The 21,874-nt window shown below is 56.6% G+C and overlaps 2 protein-coding genes across 7 annotated transcripts; one reads left to right on the top strand and one right to left on the bottom strand.

Moving 5' to 3' along the window:
• The first annotated feature begins 5,663 nt into the window (after positions 1–5,663).
• SIRT6 (sirtuin 6) lies at positions 5,664–13,059 on the top strand. Of its 4 annotated transcripts, none has more exons than XM_036883565.2 (8): positions 5,664–5,809; positions 7,643–7,770; positions 8,925–9,107; positions 9,463–9,522; positions 11,015–11,110; positions 11,187–11,267; positions 11,928–12,051; positions 12,152–13,059. In XM_036883565.2, exons 1-8 carry the CDS (start codon positions 5,744–5,746, stop codon positions 12,491–12,493), a joined length of 1,080 nt encoding a protein of 359 aa, XP_036739460.2. In that variant the 5' UTR covers positions 5,664–5,743; the 3' UTR covers positions 12,494–13,059. The 4 variants fall into 4 exon arrangements, with proteins under 4 accessions (XP_036739460.2, XP_036739470.2, XP_036739479.2 ...); XM_036883602.2 differs by lacking the exon at positions 5,664–5,809 and adding an exon at positions 5,931–6,145; XM_036883575.2 differs by lacking the exon at positions 11,187–11,267.
• A 706-nt stretch (positions 13,060–13,765) lies between these two features.
• On the bottom strand, positions 13,766–21,321 carry CREB3L3 (cAMP responsive element binding protein 3 like 3). 3 transcript variants are annotated; one of them, XM_036883543.2, is made up of 10 exons: positions 21,162–21,321; positions 20,520–20,648; positions 19,781–20,078; positions 18,777–18,889; positions 17,228–17,359; positions 16,784–16,890; positions 16,173–16,241; positions 14,991–15,075; positions 14,714–14,810; positions 13,766–14,530 (listed from the first exon to the last, which is right to left on the bottom strand). In XM_036883543.2, the coding sequence occupies exons 1-10, from the start codon at positions 21,186–21,188 to the stop codon at positions 14,220–14,222; spliced, it is 1,368 nt and encodes a 455-aa protein (XP_036739438.2). In that variant the 5' UTR covers positions 21,189–21,321; the 3' UTR covers positions 13,766–14,219. The 3 variants fall into 3 exon arrangements, with proteins under 3 accessions (XP_036739438.2, XP_036739429.2, XP_036739447.2); XM_036883534.2 differs by having other exon boundaries at positions 17,228–17,365; XM_036883552.2 differs by having other exon boundaries at positions 14,303–14,530; positions 14,714–14,766; positions 17,228–17,365.
• Positions 21,322–21,874: the final 553 nt, after the last annotated feature.

Consider the following 21,874-nt stretch of genomic DNA (forward strand, 5'->3'; position numbering starts at 1 on the left):
ATCTACAAATCTCTGAAAATCCCAATCTTCTCGCTTGTGGGATTTTTCTAAAACCAGAAATAAGGACAGGAGGTCGTCAGGAATGCAGAGCCGAGGCTCACGACCCCAGTGAGGTCCCATTTTATGGATGGAAAACCGAAGGCCCAGGGAGGAATCAAGTAGGCTCAGAGCAAGTGTGGCGATCTGTCAGGGCCTTGAAGGAAAAGGCTGGTATTAGAGAAACAGGAGGGGGCAGGAGGGCACGCCAGGTGGCAGGGAGGGCTGGCGCAGAGGCACGGTGGCTGGACAGGGTGCTGAGACGGCAGAATGGAAGGTCAGCTAGACAAGGAGGCTGGACCTCTGCGGTCACCGGTGTTTGCTTTCCTCCCTTGGGGAGGCTGAACAAAAGCTAAACCTGACTCCCTCTGCCTGCTGAGAACCTGAAGCCAGGCAGGTGGAGGCAGGGATGGAGGTGAGACGCTGGGCTTTGGGCAAAGACAAGCTTCTCGCCCTCCCGTGGCCCCCAGGCCTCCCATCTGCAGGCAATGCTGTCCCAGCCCAGGCCCCTCTCTTCTCAGAGCAAATGCTGTCCCCACCCTTCTGGACACCCCCACTCCCACCCCGAGACCCTCACCCCCAGTGTGAGGCTTTAACACCCATCTTCTCTCTCCCCCCTCAGCTCCATGCCACACACCCATCAAAACACACCCATGCCCTGAATTGTCTTTTTTTAACCTGCACAAATTTTTTTGAAGGATTTGATTTCAGTACCATTCTGTTTTTGAAATCAAGAAGCTGTATGGTTTGGTTTACCACCGGCTACCACTTCTTGGGAATCCTTTGTGGGGAAATGTGAATCATCTAACTTAGGAATAGATTCTAAATGGGATGGAAAATTCTAAGATCATTCCACAATGAATGAAGCGACCTCATGCCATTTTGTAGGCTGCTTAAACGAGCCATTTATTCCTCTCTGTCTCTCTCTCTCTCCCTCTTTTCCTCTTAAACTGATGAACTCTCCACCCCCTGCCAAGAGGCAATCATGTTCTTAGCCGCGCAGCCCTGGCGGAGGTCAGGTGTCTCCCTTCCTAGCTGTGTGACCTTGGGCAAGTCTCTTAACCTCTCCGGGTCTCCTTTCATGTACAAAGCGGGGATATTATAAGCTCTCACCCCTTATGATGGTTATGAGGATTAGAGCCAACATCTGTAAAACACATGGTCAACTCTTTGTAGTGTTCAAAAACAAATAAAAATGAAAATAAGATGAAGTGTAGACAAATGAATTCAATGGCACAAAACCTAAGTTTTTAACAAATAAAATAGAAAGGAATGTTGAAATGAATGACAAAAAAATGAATAAAATAAGCTGGGGAAACTAAGGGCAGCCACAGGAGGGTGGTGACAGGCCCAAAGTCACACACCCAGCTGGTCAGGGGCAGAGGAAGGATTTGAACCCAGAGCCACTGGTCTTTAAAGCCAGCCTGGTTCCTCTGGCCCCTCTTTGTGGCTTTTGAGGACACCTTGGGCTGCACCCACTTCTGCCTCAGCTCCCGCTCACATTCTTTGCTCCAGCCGAAAGAACCTGTCATCATCCCATTATCCCCCTTAATCAACCAGGCCTGGCCCAACCTCCAAACCTCTGCCCACACTGGTCCCCGTGCCCCTCGTGTGCCCTCAGCTGCCTAAATCTTCCCTGTCCTTCCAGCCTCCGTTCCAGCACTGCCTCCTCCAGGTAGCCTCTCTGATTGCTCGGGGCCACACCTGCAGGATGTGGGGAGCCCTATCACATGGTGCAAAGGCCAAGGGCTCTGAAGTCAGGCACATGTGGGTTTGCACCTCGCCTTTCCGCTTTGCTTTGGGGCTGGGAGATATGAGTTAACCTCTCTGGATGCTGGTTTCTTCGCGGTGTGTGAAGTCAAGCTCGACGGAGCCCAGCCACAAAGGGGTGCTCTGACTCCAGCTGGGAATCCGCATTAGGTTCTCTCCATCTGTGTCCTGATCCCACCCCACACTAGCAGGGACTTAGGGACCCAGGGGGGAGTGGGGACGACTGAGGAAGGAGCATCTGTCTCTGGGGGTTGCAAGATACGGCTGCAAGGCACGCCGGCTCGGGCCCACCACAGGGGCTTCGCATTGGCTGTGCCCTCTGCCCGCAATGCAGTTCCTGCAAATAGACACACAATTCCGTCCCTCTTCCCCCTCTGATCTTCTTGGTGAACTTTCCCGACAACCCGCTCTAAAATTGCAACCAAGTCCTCTGCTCCAGCTCCATTTCCTTGCCTTTCTTTGTCTGCACAGTACAAAATAGTCCTTTCCACTGATTTCTCTTGTTCAGTGGCAGTCTCCCCCACTTGGCTGTCAGCCCCACCAGGGCAGGGATTCTTCTGCTCTGCACAGAGCTGTTTCCACTGGGCCTAGGACGACGCCTGATACAAATATTTGCTGAACAGATACTCCAAAGCAGGAGATCAGGGCAACTGAGGAAGCGAGCTCTCAGAAAAGCAAGTGGTCACTGCAGCTGGGGAGAGCGGAGATTTTTCTAGAAGTGTTGTTGGAGTCAAACTGGGAGGGATGAGGAGGGTCTGGAGGGCAGTGATGCAGACAGAGGGCATTCCAGGTGGAGGGAACAGCCCTGGCAAAGGTGTGATGGATGCAAAGCTTGTCCAGGAAGCAGTGGGGAGATGGGCAGCAGAGAGGAAAGGGAAGGGAGGTGGGCAGAAACTAAAGGGGTACCTTGAACCTGGGGGTGCTGAGGAACCAAAAAAAGAGATCAAACAGGGAGGGGCCTGGTGATAAAGAACCCGAGGAGGGGCAGAGGACAATAGTCCAAAGCCCAGTAGACCTTCAGCCAGGCCCTGGAGGACAAGAGCCCGAAGTCAAGGGACGCTGCGTACCTCCGGGGCCTCAGACTCACCTCTGTCTTCTTAAATCGTGCCCGGAGGGTCTTCATAGCCACATCATGCGTCTCTCCTCAACCCAGGCCACCTGGAGAAGGGCAAGGGTCGGCTGGGATAAGGGACCTGTCCCCACTCCTCAGAAGGACCACTTCCTCTTCCCTGGGCCGTCCCAGCCCCTAGAGCAGGACACAGACCTGCCCCATCTCCTAACTGCTGTGTGTCCTCCAGCAGGTCACCTGCCCTCTCTGTTTCACTTCCCTCACCCTTAAAAAGAGGGAGATCATCCCCCTTTGACCAACATGTCGTCTGCTTCCAGTGAAGTGCCCAGCACAGAGTCTGGCAAGCCACACGTGCTCAATAAATGCACATCACCAGTATTCCCTGTTGCCCAAGCAGACTGAACTTTTTCTGGTCTCCCAGCTTTTGTCTGCAGTTATTTCTGCATAGAATGTGATTTTTCCTTTCTGGTGAACTCCTATTTATCCTTCACAGCCCGGTTGCAAAATCCCCTGTTCTGATCAGTTTTGCCTATCAACCGGAGGCTGAGCTCAAACTCCCCATCTTGGGTTTCCCCCCGCCTGGCTGGGTCCCTTCCTCTGCCCCAGCCACGGCTTGATACGCTGGAAGTGTCTAGGCTGGTTCTGTGTTCCCCAACGGTAAGGAGCTCCTGGGGGGCCAGGCCTGGAGCTGAGGCCTCTTAGCATAATGGTACATTTCTTGGATAATCAGAGAACATCCTTGCAGCCAAGCTTCCTTGCACCAGGCTGGCTTTTGTGTGAGTGGAAGCAGGCAATTCACCCAAAGTGAGCCGAGGTTTGGGATAATGGCTGCATGCATGTGTGTGGATGCATGTCTGTCTACCTTGGCCTGTTACATGTTCTGTGCATGTGTGGGTATGGAGGTCAGACAGGGGTACCTCAAGGGAATGTTTTGTTAGGTGTATCACTAGGGATTCCTTCCTATTCTGAGTGGATTTCTGTGAAGGCGTGTCCACCTGCGCATGAGTTATCCAAGCCATTCTTCTCTTGGTGTACCCACCCATCCCCTCACCTGTGCATCCTTCCTTCTACCCAAGCCTGTATGGATATCCACCCACCGGCCAGCCCTCCTCAGCTCGCCCACCCAACTCATGTTCTCCTGCTCCTTCATCCACTCTGCAACCACGCTTCATCCACCAACCTACCTACACATCCCACACCCACCATTTACCCTTCCATCTACCCACCCGTCCATCCACTGCCCAACCATTCATTCACCTCTCTACCAATCAGTGTACCATTCACTCACCACCCACCCCAACCCTTTTCTCCTGTCCCTGTCTAAAGGACTCGGTCACACCCAGAACAGGGTGTAATGACACCCAAGAGAGGAGTCCACAGGTCGCCTGGGCAGGAGGGAATTTGTGGTCTTGGGGGAGGGGAGATCCCTCATCTAGAGAGCTGCTTCCTGGAGGAGGTGATGTATACAGCAGGGCCTGACGGCCAGGCAGGATATTGAGCAGCAGCAGGAAGAGGTTATGTCCCCTAAGGAGAGCAAAGGGTGGGATCCTTAGCATAGCTGGGACACACACAGGCCTCTTCTTTCTCCCACACACCAGGGGTCAGGGACCAGGAGCCTGAAGGCCTAAGGGAGTCTCTATCCCAGGCTTCCCTCCCCTCCTACCTTCTACAGCTCCAGTGACTCCAGCATCAGGCCACAGTGCCCACTGCCAGCTCTAGTTTCCTGCTCCCAGCTGGGCCACCAGCTCACACCAGCAGCTCCAAGTGCTCGGCTGGACACCCGACACCAGATCAGCTCTGAGCAGGTGGCCGCCCCAGGGGGCTGGGGATGAGCCGAGGGAGGGGACAGCCCTGCAGTGGGGCTGCCTGTTGGCTGATGGGCTCTGGTGGGAACACACCAACGTGTTTTCCTAACATCTCTGGGCCGACTTCAGTTTCTGGAATGAGCCACCTTCTATCTTTTCTTACAGCATTTGCACTTGCTATTTCTCCGTCAGGAGCTTGCTTTCCCTAACCCACGGCACCCGCAACCTGCTCATTCTCCGCATCTCTACTCACTCTAAAGAGCTTTGCTGCAACATCCCCTCCGCCAGGAAGTCTTCCCGGATGCCCCCAGGCTGGGTCGGGTGCCTCCTCTGAGCTCCCTCATTGGCGGGCCACCAGTTTCTATCCATCGCTAGCCCCAAGGTGCTACCTTTGTTATCCAGTGTCTCCCCTGCACACAGTAGGTGCTCAACATGGGCTTCTTAAACGAGGACTCGAGGCTACCAGCCCCAGTGATCTTGAGCAGCTCCTCCAGCCTCTGCGGGCAGTCAGGACGTGTCCTGCTGAATGGATATTATCATCCACCTGCGTAATGTTCAGATAACTTAAAGAGGCGTCTAAGATGCTCCTTAGTGAGACTCCAGCTGCGCCCCTATATGCACTGACACCCAGAGTTTGTAACTGTATAAACTTCTCAGATGTGCAGCGGGAAAAACCTTGGGCTGAAAGCACGAATCCTGGGTCCCTTCTCTCTGACTCTGTCCTCGTGGTGCAATGGAGGGGGAGCATCAGTTTACGTATTTGTAAGAAGGGGAAAGGGGACACCGATAGCTCGCGCCCTCAATTTAGAGGTGACGCTCCCGTGAGCGCCGGCCCCGGTCACTGGGCAGCCCGAGTACCGCCACCCCACGGGCTGATAGAAGAAAGCGCGTTTCTCTTCGCCAGCAGTTAAGATGGCGCCTGCAGCGTCGCGGGCTAGGCGCATGCGCCTTGGCAGGAGAGGCCGGGAGCGCAGCGCAGGAACGCTACCCCTCCTTCCTCCGCGTTTCCGGCGGAAGCAGCCTCAACAAGGGAAACTTTATTGTTCCCGTTGGGGCAGAGAGGATGTCGGTGAATTACGCGGCGGGGTTGTCGCCGTACGCGGACAAGGGCAAGTGCGGCCTCCCCGAGGTGAGCGCTGCTGCCGGTGCGGACAGCCACCCCCCTAGGGCCGCGGGCTGGGCGGGGCCGGGCGGAAGCGGGGCATTGTGGGAGTATCAGCAGGCACTGAGGCTAGACCGTGGGAGGGACTTGCCTGTGAGAGGGAGGCGGGAAGTGACGCCCCTGCGCGCCGAGGGACGAGAGCGCTCCCTGCTCGGGGTCGGCGGGGCCGGGGCAGAAGGAAGGACCCGCGTAGGGGACATCCTGAAGTTCGGATGGGCGAGCAGTGGACTTAGTTACAGGCGGAAGGCCCTGCAAGGGCCAAGGCAGGGATGTGGGGATGGACACACTTGGAGAACAGATCAGGTCAGAGAGGTTTTAAGAGCCAGGCCAGGTCGGCCCTCAAATGTCAGGCTGGGGAGTTGACACTTTATCCTAAGTGTGATGGAGAAGGGTTTTGAGTTGGGGAGGGACCTGGATGTAAGGATATGTCAGAAAGACCCTACCAGCCACCGGGAAGGGAAGTGAGACATTGCCTGCACCCACCATGGGCCTTGGGTGAGTCACTTCCCTTCTGCAAACTGTGGGGAAGGTGGCCCACATCTCATAAGGGCTGCTCCGCTCATCCTGAAGCAGGCATTTAATAAGCTCTCAGACGGTGTGAATGCCTCCTGCAGCCCTCCTCTTCTCTCCTGCCTGTTACCACTTTTCCCCACAAACATTTATTGAGCACCTACTGCACACCAGGCACTTTTTAGGCCCTGGGTTTACAGCAGGGAACAAAGACAGGACAAAGAGCAGGGAAATCTGATGGTGGTAAATGCTAGGGAGAAAAATAAAGCTGAGAGTGATGAGGAGAGCCGGGGGGTTGCATTGAAACCAGGTGGCCCAGGAGGCATCATTGAAGTGACTTTGATTTTTTTCAAGTTTTTTTTTTACTGTTGTAAAATATACAAAACAGAGAATTTACCATCTTCACCATTTCTAAGTGCTTCATGCTCAGTGGCATGAAGCACTTTCACATTGTTGCACAACCATCCCCACCGCCCAGCTCCAGAACTTTCCATCTTCCCAAACTGAAACTCTGTCCCCATGAAACACTCACTCCCCACTTCCACCGTCAGCATCTGGTGCCCCGCCCGCCGCCGTCTACTTCCTCTCTGTGTGGATGTGGCTTCTGGAGGGAGCCCCTCTGAGGGGGATCAGACAGGATCTGTCCTTTCGTGTCTGACTTACCACCAAGTGTAATGTTCATCCACACTGTAGCAGATGTTAGAATTTCCTAATTTTTTTAAGGCTTAATAGTATTCCAGCGTGTGGCTGGCCCGCATTTTACTTATCCTTTCATGCATGGATGGACACTATTATGGTCCACATTTTAGCTATTATGAATAACACTGCTGTGAACATTGGTGTGCAAATGAGATGACTTTTGAGCCCAGATCTAAGGAGGAGGAGGGAAGAAGTCAAGTGGGTATCTGAGGGGAAATAGCAATCTGGTCAGAGGGCACAGTCTGTTCAAAGGCCCTGGAGCAGCAATGGGCCTCGCCTGTTGGAGGAAAAGCCACGAGGCCCTTATGGCTGGAGCAGAGTGAGCAGGGGGAAAGGAAGGAGGGGAGGGCAGAGAGGAGGCAGGGCAGTGGATGCAGGGCCTCCTGGGCTGATGGGAGGTCATAGCTTTGACCCTGAGAGAGGTGGGAGTCCTGGAGGGTGGAGGGCAGAGGGGGGACATGAGGACAAGCTGCCTTTTCCAATCCTTTCTGCTTCCTCTGGGCAAGGCGGGGGCAGGTCGGTCTGTGGCTGTTGGCCTTGACGCTGTGGGACACGTTTTGACCGCTTCCTTCTGCTCTCACTGGACAACAGATCTTCGACCCCCCCGAGGAGTTAGAGCAGAAGGTGTGGGAGCTGGCACAGTTGGTCTGGCAGTCCTCCAACGTGGTGTTCCACACAGGCGCTGGCATCAGTACTGCCTCGGGCATCCCCGACTTCAGGTCTGTGGGCATGGAGGGGAAACCAAGGCAGGACCTTCCACATAGGCAGGGGCTTCCTGTGAGCCACAGAATCCCTGGCACCAGAACCTGTCCCTGCTGCTGCCCCCTCGCTGAGTCCTGAGTGATCCATCAGCCCCCCTGGGATGTTGGGGATGGGAAAGCTCCCCCCACCCCGCCTTTCAGACATGTCCCTTTAAGTCACCCCCAACATTCCACTCACATCCCAATTGGCCAGAATGTGGTCACCTAACCACATCTAGCTCCAAGGGATGCTGGGGAATGTAGTCTTTGATCTAGGCCACTGTGCATGGTTAAATACTCAGATTCTGTTACCTTAGAATATGGGAGAATTGATATCAGGGGCAGTTAGCTCTTGCTAACTCACTTGCATATATTTTTCTGTCTGACTTGGTGTCAGGCACGTGGCTCAGCTGGTCTGGACCTCAGGTTCCTTGCCCGTAAATAAGACTTCTAAGGCATGAATCCCCTGACCCCATCCTGCCCCTATAACCTTTGCCACAGCGGAGAGTTCCAAGCCCTCTGGGCTGGAAATCAAAGGCCTTCCTGACCCGGCCCTGGGTCAGCTCTCCAGCCTCAGCCCCTGTTGCTCCTACCGCAACCCCAAGACCTCTTGCATTTCCCCAAACTCACAGGCTATTGCCAGCCCCACGGCCTTTGTTTACCCCTTCTGCCCATATCGCTCTGCCCTTTTGTCTCCCGGTTCAGAGATGGCTCAGCCTCCTCCAGGGAGCCTTCCCGCACTGCCCATGCTGAGCCCTTGCTGCCTGCACTGGGCTTCCCCAACCCCACAGGGGGCAGGGTCTGTGTCCATCTGTGTCTCCCCCCCCCCCCCCCCCCCGGCAAGACTGAGGATTCCTCAAGGGCAGGGCCTGGGTCCACTAGGGCCCCAGCATCACCAGGCACAGGGCCAGGCTCTGTGCGGCAGCATAATTTTGGTCCTCATGCACCACATTCTCCCTCCCTCCCCACCTCTCTCTTTGTCTCCCTGTGTCTGCTGCTCTTTTGGTCTCTCTCTGTCTCCCTGATTCTCCCTGTTTCTCTGTCTCCGATTCTCTGTATCTTTTTCTGTCCCCCGTCTCCTTTATCCCTGAACTCTCTTCCTCTCTGTATCTCTCCCCACCGGCCACCATCAGAGGCCCCCATGGCGTCTGGACGATGGAGGAGCAGGGCCTGGCCCCCAAGTTCGACACCACGTTTGAGAGTGCATGCCCCTCGCAGACGCACATGGCGCTGGTGCAGCTGGAGCGTGTGGGCCTCCTCCGCTTCCTGGTCAGCCAGAACGTGGACGGGCTGCACGTGCGCTCCGGCTTCCCCAGGTAATCCCCAGCGTCCAGCCCCACTCAGCCTCGGGCAGGCTGCACCTCTCTGTGGGCCTCGGTTTCCTCATCTGTAAAATGGGCGGTGATGGCAGCTCCTCCCTGGAGGTGCCGAAGTGACAATTGAGCGAGGCAGCCGGGAAAAGCATTCAGCAGGGCTTCGTACACCAGAGCTCTCACTCATTGTCGGTGCCTCCTGGGCACATCTCGCGAGCTGGAGTCCCCTTTTCCTGGTCCCAGGCGCGATTCCAGCCCAGACCCCTCTGGACCGCTTGTCGGCCCCAGTGTGTGGTTTCTGAGCAGGCGGCCCCCTGCACCACCCAGCCTCCTCCTTCTCCTCCTTCTCCTCCCACAGGAACAAGCTGGCAGAGCTTCATGGAAACATGTTTGTAGAAGAATGTGTCAAGTGTAAGACGTGAGTGCCGCGGGAGGGTGGGGGGCACGATGGGGGCAGCCCACGTGCTGGCCCTGCTTAACGTCACTTCCCTGGTTGGGCTCTGCCAACGGGCGTTGTGAGGTGAATCTGAAGTCCCCAGAGACCCAGGTGTGGGGCAGGAGCAGGGGTGACCCTCCTGGTTGTGAGACCTGGGGTCCTGTAGACTCATCACTCAACCTCTGCCCGCGCTGTCACGTGCCCTCCTGTGTATCTGCGATGCCCGTTATATAGGACACCAGTCCTACTGGAGCAGAGCCTCTTTACTCCCCTGTGACCTCACCTTAAGCCATTACATAGCAAAGGCCCTATTTCCAAATAAGGTCACATTCTGAAGTACCAGGTGTTAGGACTCCAGCATATCTTTTTTGGGGGGGATGCAATTCAGCCCATATGAAGGCATGACAGGGTGTGACCACCACTCTGGGAAGACTGAGCCAGAGCCCTTCTTGGAGCCGGTGGGCTCTGGGTGCATGCCCACGGCTGGGTGAGCAGCCCTCACAGGTGTATCTGCGGGGTGGACGCAACTCCCCTTGCATATGGAATCTCCCAGACCAGAGCACAGGTGGGGTACCCACTTTAAAAAAAAATGTTTCCTCTAAATTTATTTAGTAAGATTTAGACCTGTGGATAACTCAAAAACAAATCATACAATGAACTCCTACTTTACCTAGACCATGGCTTGCAAGCTTTTTCTGTAAAGAACTAGACGGCAAATATTCTCAGCTTTGTGAGCCAGTCTCTGTCATGACTGTGGGCGCCATGTGTCATGAAAGCCCCAATGGGCAACACATAAAGGAGTGGGCAGAGCTGTGTGCCAATAAAACTTTATTTACAAAAACCACAGGCCGAGGGCCGGATTGACCCAAGGGACCATAGTTGGCCGACCCAGACCTAGATTCCCCAGTTGTTCCCATTTTGCCAGTTTGTCCTTCCTTCTCTGTTGTTAGTGTTTGCTGTGTTGTTTGGGAGTAACTGGCAGACTTCCACATCCTTTTCCCCTAAATCCTGGCCATGTTTATCTCCCGTGAACTGTGCCATTCTCTTCTGCAGCCACAGTGAGTCATTAAAGCTGAGAAATGTGAAAAATGGCATCACATGATTGTTCCGGCCCTGGTCCATATTCCCAGGGTGCCCATTGCTTCTGTCCTTTTTCTGGTCCAGGACCCCACCCAGGGTGACGCTTTTGTGTCATTGTCACATCTCTTTAGTCTCCTTTATCCGAAACACTCCACGACCTTCCTCTGTTCTTCCTGCTGTTGGTGCTGGGAAGCAGCCAGGCCAGCTGCTGTGGAGAAGGCTTCCCTGCCACGGTCCCCCATACCGGGTTTGATGTTTCCTCATGCTCAGATTCTGCTCACGTGGCCCTCACTTCCCAGGGAGAACAGCCCCCCAAAAAGAATGAGAGCCACCCAGGTGGGGCCACAAGATAGGCTGACCCGACCTCCCCCTCCCCGCCCTTCCCCCCCGACAGGCAGTATGTCCGGGACACCGTTGTGGGCAGCATGGGCCTCAAGGCCACTGGCCGGCTCTGCACCATGGCCAAGGCGAGGGGGCTGCGGGCCTGCAGGTGAGTGGCCCCACCCCACGCCTGGCCCCAGGGGAGGCAGCGGGTGTTCACACTGACCCCCCCACCTCCCTCACAGGGGGGAGCTGAGAGACACCATCCTGGACTGGGAGGATGCCCTGCCCGACCGGGACCTCACTCTTGCTGATGAGGCCAGCAGGTCTGACCCCCAGATGAGCTCAGGGGGGCGCGGGCAGTCGGGAGACAGGCAGACACACAGACAGCTCTTGCATGGGGACCCCAACACAGAGGTGGAGTCAGGAAAGGCATCCTGGAGGAGGTAGCCCACGCCCTCTCTGGGCCTCACTTTCCCTGTATTAATGGCAGCTCCTATGTACTGAGCCTTCTCACACACCGAGCCTGGGCCTCCCCATCCTCACCATGGCCCAAGGTGGGTGCAGCAATGGGTCCATTTTACAGGCAAGGAAACTGAGGCTTTACCAAGTTCATTCTTACAAATGCCACCCAGCCGGGGAGTGACTGAGCCAGGATTTCAATCCTGGGGTCCCAAGTGTAAAAGGCTTCTGCCTTCTGGGTGGGGAGGTGGCTCAGGCAGAAGGGAAGCGGCAGGGGCAGGATTTGGGGTGGCTTAGAAGTTGGTGCGGGCCGTGGACGGGCCTTTAGAGCAGAGATGGGTGCGCAGTGAGCCAGCCTTCCAGGGCTGGCCTGGGTGTGTTGCAGGAGCACAAAGGGGGCAGTGAGGCAATGGGGTCTGTGCCAGGTGTGGGGGTTTTGGAGGCCCCTCAGCCTCCTGGGGTAGGAGGAGGGCTGCAAAGACCCCTGGGGCGGGGCCCAGTCTGACCCCGCCTCCCGGCCCCAGGAACGCAGACCTGTCCATCACGCTGGGCACCTCCCTGCAAATCCGACCCAGTGGGAACCTGCCACTGGCCACCAAGCGCCGCGGCGGCCGGCTGGTCATCGTCAACCTTCAGCCCACCAAGCATGTAAGTGCTGGGCCCACCCTGACATCCCCCCTGCACCGAGCCCCCCCCTCCCCCGAGAGCCCTCCAACGTCCGTCCGCCTGACCCGTCCCGCTTTTGCAGGACCGCCACGCCGACCTGCGCATCCACGGCTACGTAGACGAGGTGATGACCCGGCTCATGAAGCACCTGGGCGTGGAGATCCCGGCCTGGGACGGCCCCCGCGTGCTGGAGAGGGCGCTGCCACCCCTTCCCCGCCCTCCCGCCCCCAAGCAGGAGCCTAAGGCAGAGCCCCCTGCCCAACACAATGGGCCAGCACCCGCCAGCCCCAAGCAGGAGCCCAGGGCGGAGCCGTGTGCCCAGCACAATGGCTCCGGGCCCACCAGCCCCAAACGGGAGCGGCTGGACAGTCCTGTCTCGTACGGGCCTCCAAAAAAAGTGAAGGTGGAGGTGGGTCCCAGCTGACCAGGGGCCCTGGGGGGTGGGGCTTTTGTAGAAATCATAGATCCGTTTTTTTCCTGCCGGTCTCACTTTATTACTTGTATCTATTTGTCGGTCCGTGGGGGTTGCAGGAGAGACCCCAGGGCGCTGAGAGCTGGGCCCGAGGTCCTGGGCAGATTTGCACTCCATCATGTCCCCCTTCAGCTCTTGGGGCCCCTCTTAGGGGCCTGGGACGGAGCACCCCACCCTGGACCCTGACCCTGGAGCTGACACCCCAGCCCCCACCTCCCCACTCAGGATGTTCTGGGGAGGTGTGGCCAGGCCCTCTCTGGTTTCCAGGCTGAACAGGAATGAACTTCCACTCCCTGGGCCCTTACACTCCCCTGCCCTGCCTCCCCAGAAGCGCCTATGCAGTCCCTTCGGGGGGAAGGGAGGCCGAGCCACATTTAAGAGCCAGACTTCATGGGGGGACTGACAATACAGGCCTGCACTGCCTTTGGAGCTGGAGGGAGAAATTGGTGGGTCCACCTGGTTTCTTCCAGGCTTCCAGAAAAGTCTTCAATGCAATAAAAACAAATTCTTGCATCTGAGTCTGTGTTTAACCACAACCTTGCTCGAGGTCCCAGTCCCTGGGGCCAGGAGTACGTGGTCCCCTTGGCCCCTGGGATGGCTGCCTGGGTCTGTGCAATCCAGACCTGGGAGCAAATACAGAGGGCAATGCTGGCATTCCTTGAGCCCAAATTTGGAATTATATACTAATTTGTATGATTTTTAAAAAATAATCTGCCCTCCGGTCCTGGGCTGTAAGCCCCTTGAGGAAAGAGACCTGGTCTTTGGGTCGCGATTACAGCCCCAGACACCTGCGCAGAGCAGGCAGGATGTCAGAGCAGCAACGTCTCAGAAGAGCGCGCGGAGAAAGCAGGGGTCCAGCCCTCCCCAGCTGTGGTTTTGGGTAGGCCCTTCACTTCCGATGCCTCAGCCAAACGAGCAGAGTGGGCAGACCTGCAGGAGGGCAGCTGCCCCAGACCTTCTGCAACACCCTGAAAGGGTTCGTGACGCCCCCCGCCCCCCTGCACTCCCCAAGCCCCCGCCCCAGACCAACTGCTCCCGGCACGTCCTGCGCTCCACTCCCACCCCCAGCAGCTCTCCGAGGTGCTGAAAATGCGCCTAGCAACCCGCGGCTGCCCCTCCAGACCAGGGTGCAGGGGCCCTGCACCTCACTTCCCCATCCTCAGCTGGCCCAGTCCTTCCTTCCGGGGCGAACTCCGGTCTCTACCCAACTCCAATCTTACAATATTTTGTTCTGTCAAAATATTTTATTAAGGATCACGGCCGTCTTAGAAAAGGCTGTGCCCACCCTGAGGTTCAAATTCAGGTCGGTGCTCTGGGGCCAGGATCCCTGCAGTCTCGGCAGCTTCCTCCTCCCCGTGTGCGAGGGGCCAGGAGAGCTGTTGAGGCACGGTGCGTCCACCTGTGGGTCTGTCTGGGTCTGTGCGTCACTCTGCCTGGGTCTGCCTGTTTCCGTTTGCTGGGTCTGTGTGAGTATTTCTCAGGCTTTGTGGCCCCGGTGGCCATGGGCTGAGCATCAGTTTCCGATGTGTGTCCGTCCCTGAGTGTGATGCTGTGGGTTTCTGCATCTCCATCCCAGCATCTCCGCCAGGGTCTCTGGCTCACCTCCGATCCCCGTGGCTGTCGCTGTCCATTGGAGCGTCCCTAAGCAGAGGGGCCTGGGGGCGTGTCCGGGTGGTGCTCACAGCTCCTCCCCTGCCGCCTCCAGCCCCACGGGCCCCAGGCTGAGTGCTGGCTCAGGCGAGGCCCAGTCCAGGGTGGCCCGGTTCGGCTCCTCCGTCGAGTTGTCTGGGACCAGGGTAGAGTTGTCCAGCTCCTCCGTTGAGCTGTCCAGAGCTGGAACGCTCTGGGATTCCCAGACTGCCCCGGGGAAACCTGGAGACCCTTCCTGGGGTGGGCTGGCCTCAGGCCAAGGGCCTGGGGCCTCGGAGCCTGGTGTGGCATCGGAGGCCACCCGGGATGCGGCGTCGTTGTGCAAAGTTCTGGAGAAAACTGAGTGAGGGATGGAAAGGTAATGAGGAACGGAGTAGACGGCTGGTGATCTTCCTTTCCCTAGCCCCATGCTTCAGGGGGCGACAGCAAAGGGGTCCCTTTCCCCTCCCCTTGGACACCCAGTATGGGAGCCGGGGTGCAGCCCAGAGGGGTTTGGAGAGTGGAACATCCCTGCCCACCTACCTCGCACGGGTGCGAAGTCTCCAGGGCTCTCGGCTTTGTTGGAGGCGAAAGGGCTGATGGATGGGAGGATGATGAGGCCGAAGGACAGCAGCAGGACCTGGGGGAGATGGGGTGGGGTCACCCCATCCCACCCCCACCCTAGGGACCCAGGAAGCTGAGGCCCAGAAGGCTGGGGCTAAAGCCATGCTTCTGCCCACAGTCCCCTCCCACCAGGGGCCCCTCTGCCAAGGCTGAGGGTGCCCTTCACCCTGGGAACTGGGCTGGGGCTGGCACTCACCGCTATGCAGGTGCCCGTCTGGGCCGACTTGCTGGTGGACTGGACTACAATGGCCTGGAGTTTCTTCAGCTGCTCCAAGAGGGATCTTAGGGGCGCAGACAGGGCTTGGCTGAGCCCTGCGGGGCCTCGACCTGGCTTCTGCCCACTTCCAGGGTCTCCCAGTGGGTTGAGGTCTGAATTCCTGCTGGCCTTGGAAGTCCCAGACCCTCCTGCTTTGCTTCAATCTTCTTGAACATCCGCCCACTCCTCTGCCTCCCTACCTCCCCTCCACAGGCCACCATTTATCACTCACCTGGAGGCCAGCCCCAGCCTCCCTTCTGTCCCTCCAGGCCTCTCCTGCCCCCCTAGGGCTCATACCTCACACAATATCCACTCAAATGTGAATGCACCTCTCCCAGCCCTCCCAGGGCCTCCATTTTCCCCAGGGTCACTGTGCATGAGGCCCTGCACAGCCTGCCTCCGTCTTCCCCCGCCCCATCTCTCCTTCATTCACTCTGTTCCAGCCACATAGGCCCCCTCACAGTCTCCAACACAGGCATTCATGCCCCAGGGATTTTACATGGGCTGTTCCCTCTGTACCAAGGACATTGTTCCCCTGTGTCTTTTTGTAGCTGGTTCTTATCATTCATCAGGTCTCATACCAAATATCACCTCCTTGCCCAAAATAGCCCCCATTCACTCTTTACTGCCTTCACCTCACTTTACTTTTCTCCCCAGTGGCTATCACTATTTGATCTTTTGTATTTTTCTTTGTCTTGAGTATGTCTCCCACTAGACTGTAAGTTCTGTATGGGGAGGGACTATTTGCTTTGTTCACTTGTGGCCCCAGTGCCCAGAACTATGCCAGGTGCAGAGTAAATGCTAAATAAACATTGACCACATGGATGTGTCATTTAGAATCCCATGCAGTTCTCCAACACACTGTGCTTGTAGCCTCTGGCCATTTGTATGCCCTCTCCTCCACCTGGAGCACCTTCCCCTGCAGTGAACTCTTACGCATCCTCCAAAGCCCCAAGTCTAAATCCCTCCTCTCTTCAGCCTGCCCCCTTCTAGACAGAGCCCTTAACCCCCCCATTCTGCTTTGCTATCACAGAGGCTCTCCCCTCTCCCCACTGTGCTCCTCCTGCAAGGGACTCTGGGACCAGCTCCTCTGTCTTCTGCCCCGGCTGGACCAAGACTCACAGGTTCTGCTTCTCAAGATGCAAGACCTTCCTCTGAAGCTCCTGGTTCTGGGCACTGCAAGCTGACATCCTGCAAGGACAATGTCACCGGGACTTTCAGGACATGCCCGTCACTGACTGGCCCAGCTGACAGCTCCCCAGGAGGCCCCACTTTCCAGGTGGGGAACACCGTAAAGTCACTCTTGGTTGACATTTCTATTAAAGAAAGAGGAGCCAGTTTGCCTCGGTATCCTAATGAATCAAGAGCGAGAGTTTGGGATAAAACTGGGGTGCACAACTTTTAAGTTGGGGAAGTTCTGCCAAGAGTGAGTGTACCTTCATCCCCCCACCGAGCTCCTGTCCAAGGAAGCCAGGACAGCCCTCAGGACCAGTGACGTTTTGACAAGTCGCATCTTCAGGCCGAGAGCCAGAAGAAGATGGGGCCCCGAAACAGAGCCCTGAGCCTCTAGGTATTTTCCATCCTTGTAACTCACATGAAAACGAGTCTCTCCCAGAGAGGGAAAACAACTCTAATTTTGTCAAGCCCTAAGAACTGTGGCCTTAGCCCCATCGCATCCCTCTCTCTGGATCTCAATTTCCCTTGAGTGCGGAGTCCCGGGCCCCCAGCCTTACCGAGTTTCCAGACCATCAATGTATTCCTTCTTCTTTTTCCGGCTTTCTTGGGCAGACTGCTTGTTCCGGATTTTCCGGCGGATTTTCTTCAGCACTCGCTCCTCGTACTGCACGAGGAATATAGGAGGGGCCCAGGTCAGTCCAGAGGGCCCACCTCTTGTCCCCGCCCCAGTATCTCCTCTTCCTCATTCTCTTCCCATGTGAGCCCTCGCGGACCCAGGGTCCTTGGCGGGGGGCGACTCCTGATGTCTTGAAGACCAGCTTGCCTGTCCTTAATTTCTTACAGGTTCTCTAGAAGGGTCTAGCGTCCTGATGACCCTCCCAGAGCTCAACACACTGTGCGATCTCGCCACCTTCTGACCATCTCTGGGAACAACACCTCCCCTCGGGCCAGCTGGTATGGAGACGTAAGACCCTGTACGAGGGAGGGTCCCACCAGCTCACCTTGGTGAGGGGCAGCTGAGTGGGCAAGGTGATGCCTTCTTTGGCCAGCAGCTTCTTCTCGTCCTCTGTCAGCACCAGCTCCTGGCAATGCCCAGTCCCAGGTCGCAACAGGTGGGGGGCCACCAGGTGAGGCTGTTGCTATAGAAAAACCAGGGGAATAACTCTCGGGGTAAGGAGAGCAACAGCCTCTGGGAAATGAAAGAGGCATCAGATTTGAGCAACTACCAATCCGTGCGTGGTAGAGTCCCATGGGCACTGGGGCTCAGGAGGACTGGCACACAGCCCTTTCAGCCAGCAATTCCACATTCGGCAATTGGTGGTACAGGTACTCTCACACGTATGCAAAAGGATATACATGCAGGCTTTTCATTTAACAGTCATTTGACAGCTATGCCTTTAGCACTTCCTATGTGCCAGGCACTGTTCTGAGCCCTGAACTTCACTGCAGTGCCCTCTGCAATAGGAAAGGATTGAGAGCAATGGGAATATTCAACAAATAGTGAACAGGTTCATGAAGGCATGACCCAGTTGTACCACGGAGTAGCACACAGCTGTGAAAAAGGATGACACCCTCCATATCATCCTATGGAGCAACCACTGTCAAGTTAAAAAAAAAATAAGGGGCAAAAACAGTGTCACATGTAGCATGCTACTTTTCATGTAAAACTTTTTTTTTTTAAGGGATCTGTTTGGAAGGAGACATTCAAATGTGGGGAGCTGGGTGTCTGGGAAACGGCAAACAGGAGGGTTTCTCCCTGCATACCTGCTTGTGCCTTTGGAACTTGGACTGTGTGGATGCATCTGCCTATTTAAAGATAATGTTTTTGATTAAATTTCAATTATGAATGATAAGTGTTAAGAATGAAAGAATTATGTCATCAGAGTGTGAAAGTCTTAGAATTGTCACTCCCTGGAATGGGAAGCTCAGGAACAGGGGCGGAGATTGGAGCAGACTGTCATTCTACACATCACCCTCTGCTACCAGGAATTCCAGGTCACCAGCCAGCCCAAACATTTTCTCCTCTATGAAATGTGGGCACTGATTGGCTTGTCAGGTCTCACTTATGGGTGCTCCAAACCCGTGGCAAGGTAGACAGCCCTCAGTCAGCGTGCGAGGGTTGCAATAGACCCAACAGGCCAGCCCAAGGGTTGAGCCTGCAGGACCTGTGTGACTTCAGGCAAATTACTGAACCTCTCTGTGCCTGTTTCTTCAAATGTAAAATTAAGATCATAAGAGCCCCAGTCTTCAGGGTTGTCATGCATGAAAAGGTGATACATTTAAAGCATTTAGAATGTCTAACCTATAGTAGGTGCCTGATAAGTTTTAGTTGTTTTTTTTTTCCCCTCAAATATTACTGCTGCTGTAGAAAGTGCCCCCAGCTCAGGAGGTAGAGAACTCAGGACTGGAACCCACTGACTTGGGTGTGACCTTGGGTAAATACCAGGCCCTGTCTGTAACTCAGTCTTCCAGTCTCTGAAATGGAGGTATTGGGGTCGCATAAGCCCCAGCAGAGTCCTGATGCTCCCGTGGGGTGGGCGGGCTGCTCACCAGGTCCCCGCCGCTGCCGGAGAGGAGGAGGTCTTTCACTGTGAGGTTGCAGCTTGCAGGCGAGTCCGCCAGCTCGGCGCGCTCCTCTGAATACAGTCCCGGGCTCCACATTTCTGCCCAGAGCAGATGGGGACAGGGACAGGGAGGGTGTCAGGAGAGGAAACTGAGCTCCCAGCTTCTACCTGCCCCTTTCTGCACGGTTCTCAGGATTGGCTCCAACGTGCTGGAGGGGACTGTCTGCACAGCGTGGGGCCCCAAGGCCTGAGCTGAAGGGCACAGCCCCGACTGGTGCCTCAGTCTCCCCTCTGCCACAGACGAGAACCCAAATTCATCAGGATGTTGTAGGAGACCCACTGTAGACCCAGGAGGGAGTGGCCGTTATCACCCCAGATTGCAGGCTTGGTCTGTAGCCTTATCTCTCCCTGGGGCAGGGAGCAGGTCTGATTCATGTCTGGTTCCCTCCCACCTGGTGCCTGGCACACCATAGGCGTAGACGAGCTGTTCTCAAGAGCACAGACTTCGGAGTCAGATAGCTCTTGGTTTTAATCCCTCCTGGGCAGAGCTGTGTGACCTTAGGTAAGTGACTACAGCTCTCTGGGCCTCAGTTTCCTCAACTCTCCAATGGGACTAGTAAGAGCTCCCACCCCTTTGCAAGGCTCGAGGGACAAAAGGTGCCCAGCTGAGGGTGTATTTTGCATGAGGCCTGTTCCCCAGGTCCAGGAGCAGTGCCCTGAGCCCTGGGGTCCCCGACCTCACCTATTTTTACTGAACATCTACTAGGACCCAGGCAAAGGAGGTACAAAGATGGGCTTGCCAGTGTGACACCCGGGGCCTGAGCCAGGCTGCCAGGATTGCATCTCAGCTCTGTGACTCTCTGCTTAACCTCATGCCAACTCAGTTTCATCTGGAAAATGGGCCCACAACAGCATCCATCTCAAAGGGTGGATGCGTGCATATGGCGCCTGGAACAAGGCAAGGAGGTTGGGTGAGGACAGGGGACTTACCCAGGTCTATGGCCACGGAGGCATCCAACACTTGGGTCACTGGCCCAGGCAGCCTGGCAGGGCAGGGGGTGCCAGGATTGTAGGAGGGGCAGAGCCCCTTGCCAGATGGTGCAGTAAGGCAGCCAGCCAGGGTGACGGCTGCCCCACTGCGTGGAGGGGTGTCCTGGGAGTCGGAGGGCAGGTCTTCGGAGATGCCGCTGTCACTGGCTGCGGGAGACCAGAGCGGGGAGCTGGGCACCGAGTCTCCAGAACCCAGGATGGTGTTGAGGAAATCCTCAGAGTCCCGACCCGGCAGCGCCTGCAGGGATGGCGAGGGAGACGTGGGAATCAGGAGGTCTATGCTTTGTTCTGGATGGCTGTGTGACTCTGGGAAGCCACTGACCCTCTCTGAGCCTCCCTTGCCCTTTTTGCAAGATGGAAAGAGCAAACGCCCCTTCCTCCCAGAACCCAGTCGTGTTGTAGCACAGGTGCACCGTCCAGCCGGGTTGAGGCACATCCCCCACCGTTTGAATCTGGACCCAGCTCCTAACTGCTGTGTTACCACAAACAAGTTACCACCTCTCTTGGAACCTCAGGTTCCCCACCTATAAGAAGTCGATGTCACTTGCCCCTTGGGGTCACTGAGAGGTTCAACCCAAGAATGGGCTTTGCTAACATCGAGCACCGTGCGCCCCAGATGCTGCAGAGCTGAGCGGGGTTCTGGCCCTGTGGCACAGGACTTGCGCAGCGGGGTCCTCACCTGGTCCCCGATATGGCCCCAGTCCTCGCCCAGCTCTACGCGTCTCAGGATGCCGTCCTGCCGATCGAACAGGAGGTCCAGGAGCTCCAGGCTGTCAATGAGGCCCACGGGACAGGCAGAGGAAGCCATCTGGGGCGAGGAGGGGGCGGGCACAAGGGTCATGGGGCCCCCTCTCCTCCCCATCTCCTGCCTGCATCCCATCCCAAGGTCCATCCCACTCAAGTTCAGTCCCTGCTCAGCCCCCAGGTCAGGCCTGCCGCTGCCCCTTGCTGAGCACCCAGTCTCCAAATCTGTGTTGTGGGGCCAACCCAGGACCTCTGGGCCACAAGAGCCGATTTCTTTGCAACGGCTAGAACAGGTGCACACGTGCAGAGAGTCAGCCTCGTCAACCCCGGAGAGGCCAATGGAACCAACCCTCTCTGGCGGTTTCCATCCTGACCAATTTCTCCCCTCTAAGGAGGCAGGGTGTGGGGAGCCGCAGAGACAAAAGGGGAGCAGCCCCTCCATGGAGACACGACCTCGGTCACTGTGTTCTCTCTTGCCACCTGTACAGGATGGGGGTGACCTTCCTTCATCTCTGGGAGCTAGGGGAGGGTTTCCTGGGGGAGACCTGCCCCCACTGTGGACCCGGGCAGGGCTCACCTTTCCAGCAGCTGAATCCCCATTCATGAGCCCTGCCAGCCTTGCCTCCAGCCTCTCTCTCCGTCTGCTCCGACCTGGAGGCTCACTCCACCGCCAAGACTCCCGCGCGCCACTGGCTTCTCTCTGTGGCTCCGTCACCACCCCCAAAACATGCTGAAATAGTCCTGGGGAACTCCCAGCCCACCTCTGGGTGCTGACTGGGGGACGGGAAAGACGGACAGGGTTAAGGGCCAGTGAGGCCAGGGCAGGCTAGGAGGAGGGGCGGGAAGACCGTTATCTCGATGTTTTGTGCTTTTCCAGCCGGCAGTGGGCAAAGGCCAAAGTCTGGGGTGCCTCAGCTCTGCCATGACCTCTTCCCTACTTTCGGAGACTGGTTCTCCTCCAAGGCCCTGGACGTCGGGCTCCAGGAGAGCCCAGGGCCCCTGGCCGAGTCCTGTCCACATCCAGCACAGAATAAAATCAAGAGGCCCAGCCCCGGCCTTTGCTGAAGCCGTTCCCTCTCCCAGGAGCTCCCTTCCTTCCCTCAGAGGAGCTGGCCACCTCCTACCCATCATCCAAGTTCCCCACGACAAAATCCGAGCAACAGTTCCTTCTAGAATCTTCTATTGTGCATTTATTCAACGAACACTTATTGAGCCAAACTCGTTCATACCTCAGGGCCTTTGCACTTGCTGTTCCCTCTGTCCAGAGCTGCCCTCCCCTCTACCTGTGAC

This window comes from Manis pentadactyla, chromosome 12, assembly GCF_030020395.1.
Source record: "Manis pentadactyla isolate mManPen7 chromosome 12, mManPen7.hap1, whole genome shotgun sequence".
Taxonomy (NCBI): domain Eukaryota; kingdom Metazoa; phylum Chordata; class Mammalia; order Pholidota; family Manidae; genus Manis; species Manis pentadactyla.